The sequence below is a fragment of the Heterocephalus glaber genome, unplaced genomic scaffold, assembly GCF_053883595.1.
Source record: "Heterocephalus glaber isolate CG9 unplaced genomic scaffold, H.glaber_assembly_v1.0 deba00001688, whole genome shotgun sequence".
NCBI lineage: Eukaryota > Metazoa > Chordata > Mammalia > Rodentia > Bathyergidae > Heterocephalus > Heterocephalus glaber.
The window spans coordinates 3,987,211-4,005,323 of NW_028258413.1; the positions used below are offsets into that span (position 1 = coordinate 3,987,211).

Genomic DNA, 18,113 nt, shown 5'->3' on the forward strand with positions numbered 1-18,113 from the left:
CAGGCTGTCGCTCTCTGTCTGTGAAAATCTTCAGAGCACCCTCCCCACCTTTGCTCCAGGTTCCCTTTCCAGAGCAGCGGTGCCCTCTCCCCTTCTCTGCCTGCCCCTTTCTCTCAGCGTCTCCCTGTGTCCCTTGGTGGCAGGGACCCCGCAGTGGCGTCACTTGCTGATGGACTTTTGTTGGAGGCAGGGCTGCCAGTTCTCGGGTTCTTAGCAAAACTCTATCCGGAGAGACCAGTGTCTCTTCGAGGCAAGCCGCTGCAGGAACGTGAAATGGACATTTTCTGGAGTTGTGTAGCAGCAGGGACACGGACGCTCCAAGGGCCTTCACTCCAGCCCTCCCCTCGGGCTCTGCAGGCCTGGGGCTGGGCCCGGGAGCCTCTGCTGGGAGAGCTCATTTCCAGTCTTAAAGGTGCTTGCTTCCTTGTCTTCTTTCTTTTTTCCCTTCCTTCCTTCTTTCTTTCCTTTCTTCCTTTTTTCTATGTATTTATTTTGGTCTTTTGAGACAGGGCCTCACTATGGAGCCCAGGGTGGCCTGGAACTCGCAGTGATCCTCCTGCCTCAGCCTCCTGCGTGCTGGGATTACAGGCCTGGCCGACTTGGAGTATTTTTTACGGCCTACAGATACCTCTGTCCCCTCAGAGGTGCCCACATATGCATGGAGAGAGCCCTGTGCTTGAAGGCGCACACCCTAAAATGGGAATAAAGCGTCTTTTGGTTCCGCCTCTTGGGCTTGCTGTCCGCAGCGGGCCAGCGGATGCAGCACTGTCCTTGCCTCCCTGGGCAGCTGGCCCTGCCCGCCTGCTCGGGTGACTCAGTACTGGGCTCGTGGGCCGGTTCTCCGGAGTTCCCTTAAGCCCAGCTTCACTGCTCCAACTGCGGCCCGCCGGCCTCACCTGCACCCCACAGCCCCTCCAAGGCCCGGTGCCCCCCGCTCCCTGTCCCAACGCGAGGGCCTGTCTCCAAGGTCACCTCCCCAGCCAGAGTCCGAGCCCGTTTCTGCCAGGACCTGGGCTTCTTCCGGCCTTGACCTTTCCGGTCCCCTGGAGCCTGTGCCAGTCTGCACACTCGGCCCCAGCCCCTCATGTACGGGCGGATGTGGTGTAGACCAGGCTGCCCCAGAGCGTGAACTCCGTGGAGAGAAACAGCCCTGGGGTGGCCCTGAGCCAGTGAGCACGTGTCTCGCCTGACTGCGGCGTGCTGAGTCCCCACAGCGAGGAGAACCTCTTCTGAGAGCTTGTGATGAAACCGGTATTGTGAGGAATTGCACCTTCCTAAGGTCCTCTCCTGTTTGCCGTGGTAATGAAGGAGAGATCCAGACTGCTCTACCCTGCTGCCTTTCTTTTTGTTGTTGTTGTTTTTGGTACCAGGGATCAAACTCAGGTCCTTGGGCTTGCAAGGCAGGTGGCAGAACCACTGAGCTAAATCCCTGGCCTCTGCTGCCTTTCTTTCCTCCTTTTCTTCACAGTGTTTGTTTCCATGGGCTTGGGGTCCCAGCCAGAAGTTTTAAGCTGAAAGTGGGACACGGCGACCTTTGCCTGGCTCGCCCTGCCCTGATCCCGATGCCCACCACAGCAGTGGCCGGGGGTGGTGGGTGGTGGAGGCTCCGCACTGGGCGCTGTGAGCTCTGGGCGCAGCCCGGGCTGTGATGCTGTGAGCACAAACAGGATGCAGGATGGCTGGGGGGGGGGGGGGCGCCAGCAGGATCTTGATTTCCCTCCGCCCTGCAGCTGCTCATGCTGTGTGTGGGTGTGGCACAGCTGAGCTCCCCTGCACACAGCTGGCTGGGTGTGCAGCGCCCCCAGATCACAGGGCCTCCCCACGCACGCCCCGGATCCGGCCCTCAGCCTTCTCCCACTCAGGCAGCTGCCTCTGCAGATGGCAGACCTGACTGCCAGATGGAGACTGGGCCAGGCCCAGGACTGCACAAACCACTTTGCTCTACCTGCCAGGCTTGGGGCCTCACACCTGTGATCCTAGCACATGTGAGGCTGAGGCAGGAGGATCACTGCAAGTTCAGGGCCAGCCTGGGCTACATGGTGAGGTCAAGCCAGCCTGAACCACAGTATCACGCCCTCGCTAGTCTCCCTGCTGCCCTCAGGCGGGTGCAGGGACAGCAAGGTGGGTTGGAGCTGGAAGGTGACTTTGCCACCAGCACATCTGAGGCTGCACTGAGCAGCTGTTGCTTTCAAAATAATCAGCCACAGCCCTGTGCTGGGCATCAGGGTAAACACAGCTCTGGGGAGTCAGCAGAGCTTCAGGTACTGGGGAGAAGCCCGGTGCAATGGAAGGAAGGCAGGGCCACCTTTCACAGGCCCATCTGCAGGAGGACGCAGGGTCTGATCTCTGTGAACAGTGTGACTGGCAGACTGGGTGGAAATGGGGGCGCATCGGCTCAGCCCTTCACTTTTGATGAACTTTGAGGCAATCACAGCATTCATCCAACTGTACCCATTGCTAGGTATTTCAGCACAGGGCGGATGAGCCCTCTTTCCCCCAGTGTACCCAAAGATCACTCTCACAAAAATGCCACCAAATGGGTGGTAACCCAGAGGCGGGGGAGGGTCAGAGCTGCCAAGGTTCGCCCTACGAGGACGGGTGCCAGGCACAGCATTTCCGGGGCAGCGGCTGGGGCCAGGAATTCCAGACATACTCTCCTGTGTCCTCAGCACTTCACCTAGGGGCTGATGTCACCTCTGTTTTCCAGCCGAGGAAGCAGGGGTTGGGGACTAGACTGAGTTGCAAGGAAGCGGGTGGAGGTGAGAACCCGGGCCCTGTCTCCGGAGCCCACAGGGGGCAGCCAGGGACGTCCCCAGAGGAGGGGACAGAGCATTGGAGGGCAGACAGGTGCGTTGATGTCTCTGTCTGGGTACTGAGAAAAAAAACCCTCATTTGTTTTGTTTTTTATGTTGGTCACAGCAGTTCATTCTCAAAAAAACAATTACAATCCTGTTGGAAGGTCTTCCCAGCCACAGACAGGTGGTTGGTTGTATCTGAGGAGCAGATGGAAGTGCTTATGCTGTAGAAATAGTAAATGCCTGATGCTTAAGAGAAATCTGACCAGAGACATGAGAATAAAACAAGGAAACATGTTAATTTTAGAAAGCGAAACATGCGTCCGTAGGGAAATGACTGTAATACATCGTGACCCCCTGCGGCTGTACTCAAAGCAAAGACCACAAAACTTAACAAGTGATCACTGTGTGAATGTTAATTTTCTACCTGGAAAACTGTTTGGCCCGGATGCCACCTGCCTTCCCTCCCTCCCGGCTGGAGAGCGTTCTCTCTAAATCCTCATTACCGCCCTTCGCACCCTGCCCCCGCCCGACTTTAAAAGTGATAATTGCCTGAAATACTAGGAGAAAGTAATTTGTGCCGCTGAGGCCCCAGTGAGCTTCAAACAAATCCGAGTTCTCCAGTGGTGACTTGCATGGAATCACGGGGCACCACAGCTTGTTTGTGGCCCGGACTTGGTGAGGGCAGGGATGGGAGGCAGCAGGACCCCAAGGCTGGGAACCTCAGGACCAGCTTCGCGTTCGGGGCCCTGAGTGTCTGGGTTTGGTTTTCTGGGTTAAACTGTGGTTGAGTGGGGGAGTAACGTCCGACGTCCACCGGCTCCGGTCCCTACCCCTCGAGAACCTTTACTTTTCACACGTGCATCACACTTAGCAGGTGTCGGCACGATGGTAAGTGGTTTGCGGATGTGAACACGTGCTCCTCAGCCCGGACTTATCTTCCAGGCGTGGAAACTGGGCACTGAGGGGCCCTTGCCAGAGCCACTCGGCTGTAAGTGGCCCAGGTGACACCCAGAGCCAGGCCACCTGGCTCTGGAGGTCGAGCTCACCATCCCGGAAGACAGCTGGCCCCCTCTGCAGCTTTTCAATCCTTTCTAGACAATTGCAGCCTCTAGCAAGTCAATAGCCAGTGTCTAATTTTTAACCATTAAAATGGATATAAGTCAAGAGCCAGGCACGGTGGTGCATGTTTGTAATCCCAGCATTTGGGAGGCTGAGGCAGGAGAATTGCCTTGAGTTTGAGGCCAAAAAAATAGAAAAGACACGAATCAAGCACCAAGAAAGTGCTCAAGCTCAAACGGGCCTCCTGTGGCCGGCCTTCCAAGAGGGATCTCTCTTCCTGCCTCTGGTGTCATCAGGGAATGTCCTCCACACGGGCGCCAGCTCAGATGTGCCTGAAGGGCGCTTGCCCACCTCGGGGTCTGACAGACCCTCTGCTGGCCACCTCTCCTCTCAGGCTCCATTCAGGTGCCCAAGTCTGGGGAGCCCTGCCCGGCTGTCCCTGGGGTGCAGTTCAGAGGGTGGCAGGGTGGGCGCGTGAGGGGAGGAGCTGCTGAGACAGGAAGGGCCCAGCTGGGTCCTGTGGGCCGAGGGGCGCTGTCTGTGCTGGGGGAGGTGCGATGGGGAGTGAGACCCGAAGAGCTGAGAAACCGCGCAGAGGAGGAGGAGACGCGAACACAGGACCGTGGCACCCGGGTGGTGGCGTCACGGCTGCGCCTCCGTCAGGTGCCCAAGTCCACGTGGAAAATGAGAGCCACGGGACGGACCTCAGCTGGAAGCCTGTGGGCCCACGGCCAAGGGGAGGTCGAGGGCTGGATTGAAGGAACCACACCCTGCTCCCCACGGAGTCCCTGCGCGCCCCACCCCGCCCCGGAATTAAAGTGTCGCCTGTCCCTTCCCAGGGACCCGTTCCTGGCCGGCCAGCTCTGGCACTGAGTAGCCCTGCTGGTGCTTACCGAGCTCCTGGTCCCATGATGAAAGCCGTCCTGTCCTCGTCCCTGCAGGCGTAGTTTGTCCTCGGCCTCCTGTCCTTCCCTTCTCAGTGTCAGGGACGGTGTCTGAGAGAGACCGCGGGTGAGCTTGAAGCTGGACCAGGGGCCCGGGCTCAGCCAGCCCTGGGACAGCCCCTCCCCCGGGGCCCTGGACGGTCTCGGGACAGCCGAGGACCCGCTCGGGGGAGTGTGGGGAGGCTGAGCCTGACCGCGGCGGTCCCTGAACCACGCCTCACCGTGTGCACCTTCTTCTGTCTGTGACAGCCGGGCAGCACTGTTTCCCCCTTTTATAAAACAAAACCTATTCTCTGATGTGAAGGACAGCGCATAACATTCTAGGCAGAAAATTTGCAAAACATAGCAAAGCTGAAGAGAGCGGACCACCTTGGCCCCACAAGTTAGTGCCTGGTGCGTTTATGTCTGGCTCTTTCCTCTGTGGAGAGGCCCGGTGTGAAGGTTCCTTTCTGCCCCTGTGCCGCCTGGGACACAGGCGCCCGCAGGTCCGGACCTCAGCCTCCGACAGCGTCTCGAGGCTGTGCCGCCTTTGGTCCAGGCCAGTGGCTGCCTGTCCCCATGGGGCCCACTCCAGCAGCTCCTGTCCAGCCGGCCCCCCTTGTCGGGTGCCTCCTCCTGCGCCGTCCTCAGCGCTTCTCAGCCAGTCCTCAGCCGGTCGGCCAGCTGAGCACTGGAGGGCAGGAAGCAGTAAGAGCACAGAGGCTCCCTTTTTGGGCACTGGGTTCTTCATGCACTCATTCATTTCATTAGCACACGTGTGCAGTGCACAACGTTCACAGGCCTGGTGTGGAGTCCACACGTACACAGCGCATCTCAGTCCTTTTCTCATCCCTTTTCCATCTCCCTCCCTCCCTCTGCCTCTTGGTTCCCTTCTCATTTGAGAAAAATCTCTCTCCCTACTTCCTGTTATCTTTTATTCTACTCTTTATTAATAATCTAGATTTCTCATATAAGAGAAACCATGTGATATTTAAGCTTCTGTCTCTTGATTTCTTTCACTTAATACTGTGGTCTCAAGGTGCATCCATTTTCCTACAAATGACTCAAGTTTATCTTCTTTATGGCAGAGTAGTACTCCATTGCACGTAAGTGCCACGCTTTCTTTATCCTTGCTTGTGTTGACGGACGCCCAGGCTGCTCCTGAGATTTAGCTAGTGTAAGTTTTGCTGCCCTGTTTGTGATGATTGTCTATTATCACTTTTTCTTATATTTTTAGCCACTTGCTTGCATTTTGGAAACATGATGTGTATTTCTGCCGTGGGTCTTTGGAACTCCTCTGTGCTAGGTAACGTTTTGGAGCCCGGCGTGGCCTGGAATTCGAAGTTGCACCCACTGCATTGCTTCTGCTGCTGTGCAGCCCGGTAGCCACACCCAAGTCGCGTCTGAATTAGTCGCACAAACCGCAACCCCAGCCCCGAGCCGGGCGCGAGAACCTCTGGACTCGTGGCTGTGGCCCCCGGCCCGTGCCCCGGGCTGTCCACGCAGCGACTCCCCGCTCTCCTGGCCCACGTAGTTGTGCGGTGCCGTCTGTCCTCACCTCTGCTCACTCGCCCTGAGCGCCGCTGTCGCTGTGAGCTCACGTGTCCCTCCCCAGGGTGCCTTGCCCGCCCCGTCCAGGGCTGCTCCTGCTCTGGCTAGCTCCAGCTCGCACTGAGCGCTGCTGGCCGAAGCTTGCTGTCCCCGAGGGTCGCTGCCCACAGGGCCCCTCACCGCCCCGTGCCCAGGCTGAGGCTCTGGAGCCCGCGTGCCTGATGGGGAGTGGCCCCCCTCCTGTGGCCATCTGTGACCCTCAGGACTCGAGGCGCCCAGCCTGTGCTCTGATCCTCAAAACCAGGCAGAGCCACCCTAGAGGAGAGGAGAGACTTCAGTGTCGCTCAGCTCCTGAAAATCACCGTGAAGTGCAGAGCCCTGTGGCAGAGCGGGAATACCTGGGCTTTAAACTGTTCTTACGGCTGAATGATTCTTCCTGTGTTGCTATTCTGGAAATGCTGTATTTTACATGTTGGAAAAGCACAGGCCGTAGTACCAAGCTAGCAGGGAATGCGTGTGTTTCTGGGTTGTTGATGCCACCGTAGCCTGTCTGGGTTTGTCCCTTACTGGCCTTGAGACACAGAGCTGCCCAGGGGCCAGGGCTGGGCCCCAAGTCTGAGTCCAGGTGGGGGCAGTCACTGAGGAGCTGCACCCCCAGTCCATCTGTCCCTGGTAGGGATGGGGGGGGACGGACGATGACACCCTGCGAAGTCACCACGGAGAGGGAGGGAGGGCTGGGGATGCCTCAGCAGCATGGCTGAGACGGCCCAGGAAGTGTGTGTGTGCCACACGTGTGTGCACATGTGTGTGTGCATGTGTGAGTGTGTGTTGGGGAGCAGCCCCTCGAGTGGTACTGTGGGTGACCCCCAGCCCTGAGCGCCCCCCTGTGCCCCACCCCACTGCATGTAGTTCCCCAGCTGCCACTGCCGAGTCCCCAGGACCCTGCTGGGACAGAAAATCTCCTGGACTCCCGTTAGGTGCAGAGCAGTCAGCCTTCGTTGCTTCTGCCTTTAGAGTTATTTTTAACTCAGATACAGTTCATAGAACTTAGAATTCCCCATTTAGAGCATACAATTAAGTGGTTTTTGGTGTGTTTACTGTGTCGTGCAACTCACCACGCAATTTCAGAATGTTCCCATGGCTCCAGAAAGAGATTCTGCACAGATGTCCCAATTTCTCCCTCCCCTCAGCCCCCGAGGACCCTTCTTCTACTCAGTCTCTGAGGGTTTGCTCATTCTGGACCTTTCACATTTTCACATGGCTGGACTTCCACGACGTGTGGCCTGTTGTGTCTGATTTATTTCACCCAACATAATGTATCTAGGGTTCTCTGTTGCATTCCAGCCCTTTTCATGGGTGACTAATAGTCCATTACATATACCACAGTTTGTCTATTCATCGGTGGGTTGTTTCCACTTTTTGGCTGTTATGAGTAATGGTGCCATGAACATTTGTGTCCAAGCATTTTGTGAATATGTACTTTCATTTCTTTTGGGTCTTAGGGGTAGAATTTTGGACCCATTTGGTAATTCTGTGGTTAATTTTTTAATGAACTGCCAAACTTCCTGTTTCTTCTGAATATTTCTAAAGCTTTAAATGTGAACTAGTCTTAAAAAATCAAGGGAAGTAGAGCTAAATAAGTTAAAACATTGAGTCACAGAAAATATACTTAGTAATAAGCGGATGAAGAAAAAATAATTCAGTTGTTTAAACAAGTTAATACATTCCGTTAGAGGAAACATAACTAAATCAGTAATAAACAGAGGAGGAGACTCACTGTGCCTTGAGGAGCGAAAAAGAAAGGACGAGAATGCCCCTGCAGGTGCCGCTCTTCTTGTGTGCGGGGACTCAGAGCCGGATGTGGAGCGGTCGCAGGGATTAACTCGGTGGCCTGTCCTGGGCCCGGGCGTCTGGATCGCAGGCTCAGTGTGCAGCTTCGGGCGCAGACCCAGATGGTGGCCCTGTTGCTCGTCTGAAGTCGGAGCGCATTTCCCCAGGAGGGGGCAGAATTCCGGGCTTCACACCCAGCCAACTTGAGGGCGCAGGGGCCGCACGTGGCGGATGTCCGTGGCGTGGGTAATCCCTCCGTGAGCCACCTCGGGCTGCCAGCAGGGTAACGACAGCTCTCGAGACCCCAAAATCGTGGCCAGGGTCGGGTCGCGGGCCCTGGGCAGAGACAGGCAGGCCGGGCCCTCCCCGGATGGCAGCTTCCCCTCAGAGGACAGCAGCGCAAAGCTACACCAGAAGGAATCCCCAGTCCCAGTAAATACACTCTGTGCGTTCATAGCAGTGCCTTTCACCAAGAGCAGAAAGCAGCTGCTGTGTCTTTGCTCCTCTAGCTTCCCATGGGCCACAGGAAGTCTCTTTTTTATGATATATAAATGGAATGGGAAGTCTTTTTATTTATTTTCTTTTTGGTACCGGGGATCGAACTCAGGTCCTTGCGCTTGTGCAGCAGGCGGCGAAACCACTGAGCTAAATCCCCAGCCCCTGGAAAGCCTTTTTAAAGGTCTTTACATTTTTGTTGCTTCTTTCTTTTTTTCTTTTTTGGTACCGGGGATCAAACTCAGGACCTTGCGCTTGCGAGGCAGGTGGTGAAACCACTGAGCTAAATCCCTGGCCCCTTGTTGCTTCTTTCTTTACACCGTCACAGCGCAGGTTTTCAGTTCTGGCTCATGTTGTTGGGGCACTTGGATCTCGGTGAGCAGATGACAGAAGCCGGTTTGTGAGATCTCTTTGTCCCTGCAGCGCTGAGCCTCGGCTTCCACTCATTCCGGGGTTTTGGTTTTTACATCCAGAACCAGAGGTTCTTTTTCCTTGACCATACACCCATTTTCTGTGCTGAGAGGCCTTCTGCGTCACTTTTGCCCCGGGTAGGCTTTGCTTCTGCTTCCCAGGCAGTGCTGCAGGGGAGGAGAAGGTGCCACAGACCAGCTGGAGCCAGCCAGGGCCTCGGGCTGGTTGCAGCTGCACCGTGCGTGTGTGTAGTTACGCATACCTGCTCTGGTACATGCCGCTCATGCTCAGGGCCGCTCTAACCTAAAAGATCCATACCAGTTGGTGGTTTTTCCCAACGTGGACTGAGTTGTTACAGTTTTCTACTACTTGTTGCAGTGTTTGGTTTAAGATTATTGACTTCTCCCTCAGAATGGGGTACTGAAATCCAATTTTAGGTCGCCAGTTCTTAACACTTTTCTGATTTTGGGGGAAGGAGGGTGGTACTAGGTAGGGGTTTATCCCAGGACCTTTGCACCGAGCTATGTCCCCAGCCCTTTATATTTATTTTCATTTTTCCCTAAGTTGCCCAGGCAGGACTTGAATTTGCAGTTCTCCTGCCTCAGCCTCCTGGAGTGCTAGTATTACAGGCGTGCACAACCACATCTAATCTGATTTTCAATTTCTGTATCCATAATTCTCCTTTTGTTAAAAATCTTAGATGCCTACCTTTTGTTTGTTTAAGTCAAATCTGAGTGAGGGGGAGGAGAAATCCCATACCTGCCTGATAGAAATAAAATTCAAGGAACAAATCCCAGTCATGTTTATTTATTTAGTTTTAATTTTTTTTTGTCAGGAGACAGGGTTTCACTTGGTAGTTCAGGCTGGCCTTGAACTCACTATGTAGCCCAGACTGGCCCCAAACTTGCAGCAATCCTCCTGCCTCAGCCTCCTGGGTGCTAGGATTACAGGTGTGAACCACACCGAGCTCATATTTGTAATGTAAGTTTTTTTCTCATACCTACATCCAAAAAGTAAAGACAAATGGATAAGAACAATTTTGGCAAGAGTTTTATTTCCTACCGTTGATTACAAATGCAACCTCGCTGTGTGAGCAGTGTGAAAATGTTGGCAGACCTCCCGTTCTCTTTTGCACATCAAGCTGTGCAGTCTCGTGTGACTCTTACACACGCAGCACCATCGGTGTGCTCAGCCCCCTTCCGGCCACTCTCGGAGGGTGCAGGGCAGGGTGAACGCTGCATTTGTAGTCGCAGGAAGCGATTTGAGTCTCTTGATTAATCTAGCTCGAGATTATTTATGCTCTCAGCCCTCCTTACCGATAGAAGTCGAACCCAAAATAATTTATTTGCTGTATTTTTTAGCACCTGGGCACCTGGCACTGTGGTGCTCGTCTGCTCCCCACCTGGGCAGCGGTGGGGCTTCTCCCACCTTGGTCCCCACCCAAGGCCCCGGCTCCCCTCTCTGGCCCTGCCAGCTTCCTTTTCCACCAGATGCCTGGCCCTCTGCCCCTTTCTGTTGCCAGTGCCCTCGCTGACCGTGTCCCTGGGTCGCAGGAAGGACGGCCTGCTGCCCTCTCTGGGCTCCGCACTCAGAGCCAGGAGGCTCTTTCCCGTCTCCCGCCTGCCCTCCCCGGGTTGTTACCTTCTGATTTTGCCACGCTGACGACCGCACTGCACTCGCCCATTAGTGTGAATAAGTCGCCCTGTTTCTCTGGGCCTGGGGCGGGACCCTGGCCCCTGGGTTCCCGTTCGCTGTGCACACCCAGCCCAGCCGTGCATCTGTGGTTGTATTTGTGCACAGCACCTGTGCTTAGCCCCTTCTGATTTTCAGTCTGTGATCAGGAGCGAGCTGGGGCTTCGAGGTGCCCCATACCCTGCACCGTAAACTGGGCCCAGCGGGTGCCTCGCCAGCCTTGTGCAGGGCCTGTTGCCTCCAGCTCCCAGTTCTGGCCGTTTTGTCCCTGGCCCCACCCCACCCTCCTTCCACCCTGGGCTCTGCTACTGTCACCTGCGACTGCTGTGAGCACAGGAAACCTCAGGCCGGCTTGCTCTATCCTTGCTCTGACTTTCACAGGAGGACCCCGTGATGAAGGAGCGGGGAGCCCCGAGGCCAAGGCGGTGGCGGAGGTGCTGGGACACCAGCCAGTGAGCGCCTGTTACAGCTTCACCCGCCACAGGTCGCTTTTGCTTCCCCAGCCTTCCTCGGTTTCCCTGAGGCCTCAGTTTGTGGGCACAGTGGCCCCTCCTGGCTCCCAGAGTGAGTGATCCCCAGCAGGTCACGTGAGAGTCCGTCCACTTGGAGACGGTGAGTCCAAATCTGACCCTCGCTTGGCCACATACAGCCCTGTGTGACCTTGAGCGTAACCTTCTGGGCCTCGGTTTCCCTGTGTGAAAGTGGAGAGAGAAGTTTGATCACAGAGCCAAGTGTCCTCGGTTGCTCGGCGAATCCCTCCTCCAGTTATCTCATCATCCACCTGTCCAGATGTTTTGCTCTGCTCACCTACACTTCTCTAATTACCTTCCTTTGCTGTGTCTCCTCTGTTTCATAACACACTGGGGGCGAGATTAGTGACTAATAAGCAGTAAGGCAGTCATACGACTCCAGTCAGCCCTGCAGGCTCAGATAATTAAGGTAAAATGAAGCTTAATTTAAGGTTCTGCATAACCTTTAACAGAATCGTTCTGCCTGAATATAAAATGATTATTTTGAAACTTCTCAAAATGCAAATGATTGTCTAAAATCTAACATGTTGCTTGCTAGTGTTGGAGAGGAAACCAAAGCTCTTCTAAAGTTTTCTCCAAAGTAAGTTTATCTTGACCCCCACGCCTAGTGATTGCTGGCCCCAGTCACACTGCACAGTGCCCCTTCCACACCAGCCCCCAGTTTCCCTGGCGCAGGAGGGGGCATGGCCAGCGGATGCCAACCCCGACTCACGGTCATTCTCTCTGGACTGCAGCCCTGGCGCGTGTGAGCACATGGGAGCTTGAAGTTACAGCCCAATGCTGGGGATACAAAAAGAAACGCACAACTAGCCGGACCTTGAAACTTGTGTGTGACCGGAGTAACTACTGTCGAACAGTAGCGAAGGAGTGCTACTCTGCCATAAAGAAGGGTACATTGGAGTCGTTTGTAGGAAAATGGGTGCACCATGAGACCATAGTGCTAAGTGAAATAAACCAGACACATTCACTTGAATATTGTATGGTTTCTCTTATATAGGAAACCCAAGGTATAAATAAATTCAAGAGCAAAATAAAAGCTAGACAGTAGGAAACAGGGAGCCAGATCTTTTGCAGTGGGAAAGGACCTAGAGATGGAGGGAGGGAGGGAGGGGAGAGGAAGGTTATAAACGGAATGAAGAGGGCTGGGGATTTAGCTCAGTGGTTCCGCTGCCTGCCTCCCAAGTGCCAGGACCCGAGTTCGATCCCTAGTACCAAAAAATTTTAAAAATAAATAAAAAATAAAAGGAAGGAAGATGTGTCAGTGCACGCACCACCTTCCCGAGAGGAGTGTGGTGTGTACTGCAGACATGGCGTAATGAAGAAGAGAAATTGAAACAGCGTTTGCAGCGGCACTTTATCACCAGCAGGGGATTAGTTCATGGCAGCTTCATGTGAAGGAGAAGAAGAAGTTGGAGAGGCTAAGTGCCTTATCTTTGTCTTAACCGACACCGTTGGGCTCGCACCCTGAACTCATCTCCACAGCTTCTCCCACCCCCTCCCCTGCTTTCTCCTCAAGCTGGGGGTGGTGGTGCTCAGTTGTCATCCTAGCACTCAGGAGGCTGAGGCAGGAGGATCATTGGGAGTTCAAAGCCACCCTGGGCTACATCTCGAGACCTTGTCTCAAAAACCAAACAAGAATAAATGCAGAAAAGGGCCGGGGATGTAGCTCAGTGGTGCTGACGCCTGCCTCGCGAGGGCAAGGTCCCGAGTTTGATCCCCGGTACCAAAAAAAAGAATAAATGCAGAGGAAACCTGTTCTAGTCCTAAAAGTGGCCCCTGGAGATGCAGCACTCGGAGAGGTTGGCACGCACACACGCCAGCTTTTTACTTCCCCTTGCGTTCCCCCTCTTCCATCTGAAGAAGATCTACCTCTGTTCTCTGTGACAAACCTTTCATTGTGCTCTTTACATTATTTATACTTTGGGTTGCTCATATAAGAGAAGCCATGCTACGGCCGGGGATTTAGCTCCGTGGTTTCACCGCCTGCTGCGCAAGCGCAAGGACCCGAGTTCAATCTCCGGTACCAAAAAAAAAAAGAAAAGCCATGCTATATTTCACCTTCTGCATACATGTTCTCTTCTTAATCTACTCTGCTGGTATTTATGGAACATACATTATGGCTTGGACAGAGTTGGATGTTCTGCTTGCCTCGCTCGTTATCCTGAGAGCCAGTACCCTCCCATTTTACAGATGAGGATGGAGAGTTGGGGAAATTCACTGGGTTCCCTGGAAGCACTCTGAGCACCTGGGATTGGAGCCCAGCCTCGGGCCCACTCAGGAGCCTGGACAGGAAGCAGTGCAGTCTCTGGTGTCTTCCACTGACCACCGGGGCAGCCAGGACGGGCTTTGGTTCCTGGTGTCACATGCTGGGGGAGAGTCAGCCAGCCTTTCGGAGGGCTCATCCAGCCGGGTGTGGCTTTATTTCATGACTGCCAGCTCTCTTCAGGTTCTGTAAAAAAAATCCAGTGCACCAGAGGGCCCGTGGCGAGATGGGCTCTCTCCTCACCTAGCCCGCTGGTGGTGCTTTTGAGTCCCCAGGGCCTTTCCCTCCACGGGCAGCCCCCGCTCTGGCTGGGGGAAGGTGGGACTGGGGTTCGGGCTCCTGGGCCCTTCCCACCAGGAGACTCCCGAGGCCTGCCTTTCGTGCACCATGGGCTCCTGCCAGTGGGGAGCGGGTCACTTCTGGGCACGCTGCTCTGGGTGGCTCTCGGGCCCCTAAGTGGCCCCTCGTGGTGTCCACAGGCGGTGTGGGTGCCAGAGAGGCTGTCACCTGTTGGGTGTGGCTGGGCAGCCGCCAGGCAGCTTCCGGAATGGCCTGGTCCTGGCGAAAGGCGGCCTTTGTGTCTCCGAAGCTCTGGCACCGTGCTGAGTCCCTCTTTGTCCGCTCTGGTCCCTGTGTCGGGACAGACCACACAGAGTCTCGCAGACGTCACAGTGGGCAGCTCCGAGTCCTCCGTGTCTCCGGCCTGGCCTGTCCCCCACCTGGAAGGAGAGGGTGACGTGCTGCCTGGCGGGCGTCAGGAGGATGGAGACGGCGCCTCCCACTTCCTTCCCGAGCAGGGAGCAGGAGGCCTGGGTCGCAGGAAGTGGGCTTCTGGGCGTTGGGCACCCGGCGCAGAGGGTGCGTGAGGCTGATGTGCTCCTCCCAGAGTGCAGTGAGTCCGAGCCTCGGGGGGGTCACCAGCGTCCCTGCGACCCCAGGGTGCACACGGAGCAGGGTCACCCTGCTCCAGGGCCCCGGCGTCCCCTCCCGCTCTCCAGTGGCCTCTGCTTCTCAGCGTCCCTCAGAAAGCAGCCGGCCTCCCGGGCTTGGGGCTTCGTGCAGCTTCACCACTGTCTGCAGGCGTAGGGTAGATCTACACCGTCCCCCCATGGCTGCTTCACTTTCTTCACAATACCTGATGCTTGCTTTTCAGATTTTGCTTGTTTTTATTTTTAAAACATGCTGATCGACCCTGTTACCCAACGGGTGCTGTCGGCCCCAGCTTCTGGACCCCTGGGAAGTGAGCGGCCAGCGAACAGGGCCCGTCCCCTGGGGACGTCTCGGTGCTTCCTAAGCACACGTGTGCGCCTGTAGCTGGCGGTCACAGCGCAGCCCACACCTTTGTCCGGAGACCGAGGCGGGGCTCGATCCTTCCTCCCGCCACCTATTCCCCTCCGGAAGATACAGCACCTCGCCATTTGGAGATGAGGAGAGTGGCATTCAGGACGGCCACACTGTCGGTGCGAGAGCTCACGCTGTGCGCGAGTCTCGCCCGTGGCTCTGGGCCCGGACGCCGCCATCAGGCCCCGGACGTGTCACTGTCACGGCTCCGCGTCAGGTGTCTGCAGTGAGGGTGGAATCCGCTTTGTTCGGTGCACACACGTGCTGGAGACTGTCGGCAGGAGGCGAAACTGGGGCCCTTAGAATTCCGCTCACACATTACTGAGACTTCTTATTACTCGGCCACCAAAATGGACGTAACCCTTGTTGGGTTTGACACGCCTACTCATACTGCTTTCACTACCCATCTTGCAAAGTAAGACAAGGCCAGAGCTTAAATTAAAATCCTCAGCTTCTTATCTCCTTCCCACAGGAAAGCAAATCTGTGTTGAAAACCGTAAAATTAAGAGAGGAAGGATAGCATAATTTAGCACGAATTCCCAGCATTGGCTTCTGAGCTGCATGACCGGAGGGAGAGGTCAGGCATTAAGATGCCGTCTGTGGCTGCAGGTTCCTGAGGTGGTGCTCTGGAAACCAGAAAGCCACGGGGAGGGGGACTGCTGTCCGCATTTCCAGATTTCTGCAGCACTCACCTATGACCACCCTGAGAAAATATCTTTGTAGATTATTTGGCAAGTATGCTTCTCTTAGACTTTCAAAAGTCAGAGTAGTCCTTCTAAATATAGTCGAGACATTCATCTTAGCATTTCGGTATTGTGCTTCTACTCCATTTAAAAAGAATTTATAATAATACCCTCCTGTCCCCCGCCCCTACCTGCCCCATTTCCTGTAGCATTTGCATTCCTTGCTCTGTGTATTTGGAAAACTGCATCATTCACACTGGAGAAGCATTAAAAGATTTTTTTTTTTTTTTGGTACCAAGGATTGAACTCTGGTCCTTGCTCTTGAGCAGCAGGCGGCAAAAGCACTGAGCTAAATCCCCGGCCCCATTAAAAGATTTTTAAAAAACATTTTACACATTTATATGCATGGACGTGCTGAGGTGTGTGGAGCAAAATCATATGGTTTTTATAATGGTACTCAATTTCGTAAGTGCCAAGGGCTCTGAGTTGTGCAAGTTTGGCATTAGAGAGGAGCTGATGATTACAAAGTAGAGAACATCTAGAATGGGAATTACATCACTGTCCAGAAAAGGGGATTTCCCCCAAGTTGTTTCTGGATGGAGAGTGTAGTCATGGGGTGTGGAGAGGGAAGTATACTAGGACCATTGCTCCTAGCTTTCCTGAGGGTAGGCCTTCCCCTGGAGCCGCATACTTTAACATGTCATTTGTAAAAAAAAAAAAAAAAAAAAAAAAAAAAAATATATATATATATATATATATATATCAAATTCAAAATTAGTGTGCACCACAGGTGTAGCTACCATAGCCAACACAGCCTATGTTTTAACCGATTTGAGTTGTGTAATGTCTCAGGCACTGTTTTTTTTTGGGGGGGGGGGTTGGTACCAGCGATCGAACTCGGGTCCTTGTGCTTGTGAGGCAGACAGCGGAACCACTGAGCTAAGTCCCCAGCCCCAGCACTGTTCTATTAAAAAAAAAAAAAAAGTACTATGAGTATCTACTGGAGAAACTGATTTGCACCTAGCTGTGTGTGACAGTGTGCTGCCCAGTCTGGTCAAGTCTCTCTACAGTGTGGGGAAGGCGCACCCCAGCCAGTGGATCCCTATATTCTGTTCCTCCTGATCCACACCTACTCATCACTGAAGCGCTTCCAGATGAGCCCTTCCAGAGGCTGCTGTAATTAGTTGGGTTTAACTTCAAAACCATCCTCTACCTGTACATAAGTGTGTTCAATTTCCTTTCTTTGAGAGAAGGGCGGAATTCCTTTTTCTTTTTTATTGTTTTTAAAGAAACAGATAAAATTGTATTTCTCATGTGTAATGTGATTTTTGGCAGTATGTGTACATTGTGGAATAGTTGAATCTGCCTGAATGACAGTTATTTTTGTGGTGAGAATGTTTAACATCTGCTCTCTTAGCATTTTTCAATCATGCAATATCTTATTAGATAGTTTAGTTTCTTTAAAATGATCTCCCCGTTGGGTTAACCTGAGTCACGGCTGCCGATGTGCCTTGTGCTTTGGTGGACTTCAGTTTTGTCTGCAGTCAGAAGCATCGCAGATTCCAAGTTGATGAAATCCAAAGATGTTTAGAAAATGTTGCTGTCCTGTAGTTTCAGACTCCAGGTTAAGGAAACGAGCACACCTATGTGTGGAGAGTCGGTCGTGGACCCAGGTGACCGACCTAAGTCTCGCAGGCCCTGGGGGAAGTAACCGGTCCCTTAGGGGGAACCCGGGGGACTGGGACAGCACGGTCCTGCAGTCTGGAGCGGCTCTGGGCCTGGCCTATGCTGATGACTGGTCGCTGCCCTTGGGTGACCCTGGGCAGGAGGAGACAGAGCCAGGCACCCACTAACCGTGGACCTTGTGCTTTCTCTGCAGTCCAACAAAGTGCCCGTGGTGCAGCCTTCGCACGCTGTGCACCCCCTCACGCCCCTCATCACCTACAGCGACGAGCACTTCTCTCCCGGGTCGCACCCATCACACATCCGGTCCGATGTCAACTCCAAGCAAGGTGAGTGTGGCCCAGTCGTGTCCCTCCGAGTGCCTCTGCTTCTCACAGCCTGACCGAAGGGCAAGGGCGGTCGTGCAAGGGAGGAGGGCCCCCCTGCCTGGTGGTGCTTTGCACCCAGGCAAGTTTGTTGCTGCTTCCTCTTAGGGTTTGAAAGTAAAGGAAAGCACAGTGGGGTCATTTTCCGAGTGGCAGCTCTGAAAATCTATGCTCCACAGTGCTGCCTGCAGTGCATTCCGGAGGAGGATGGAGCGCCGGCCTGGGGACCTGGCCCTGGCCCAGGCCCCAGCTGGTGCTGGCCGCCCCTGTAGCATATCTCCACCCTGACCAAGCGCTTCCCCGAGCTGTGGCCATAGCTCCGCAGTTTGTGGTGGGCCTGCAGAACTAGCACGAGTTTTTTCCTTCTTTAGAATTTCACAAATGATTTTTTTCTTACTGTGGATCTTAGTAGCGTTACCGTGGTTTTTTTCTTCCCTTATTAAGCCTGAATTTTCACCTTTTCACTTGGAGAAAGTATTTTGTGACTTT

The 18,113-nt window shown here is 54.3% G+C and overlaps 1 protein-coding gene across 10 annotated transcripts in view; it reads left to right on the plus strand.

Moving 5' to 3' along the window:
• The window catches only part of Lef1 (lymphoid enhancer binding factor 1), a 96,242-nt gene that overhangs the window by 46,382 nt on the left and 31,747 nt on the right, over window positions 1-18,113 (plus strand). For all 10 annotated transcript variants that reach the window (XM_021245457.2, XM_021245458.2, XM_087198718.1 and 7 more), the window contains one exon: window positions 17,456-17,588. In XM_021245457.2, coding sequence (XP_021101116.1) covers window positions 17,456-17,588 — 133 coding nt within the window. The remainder of the gene's footprint in view (window positions 1-17,455; window positions 17,589-18,113) is intronic.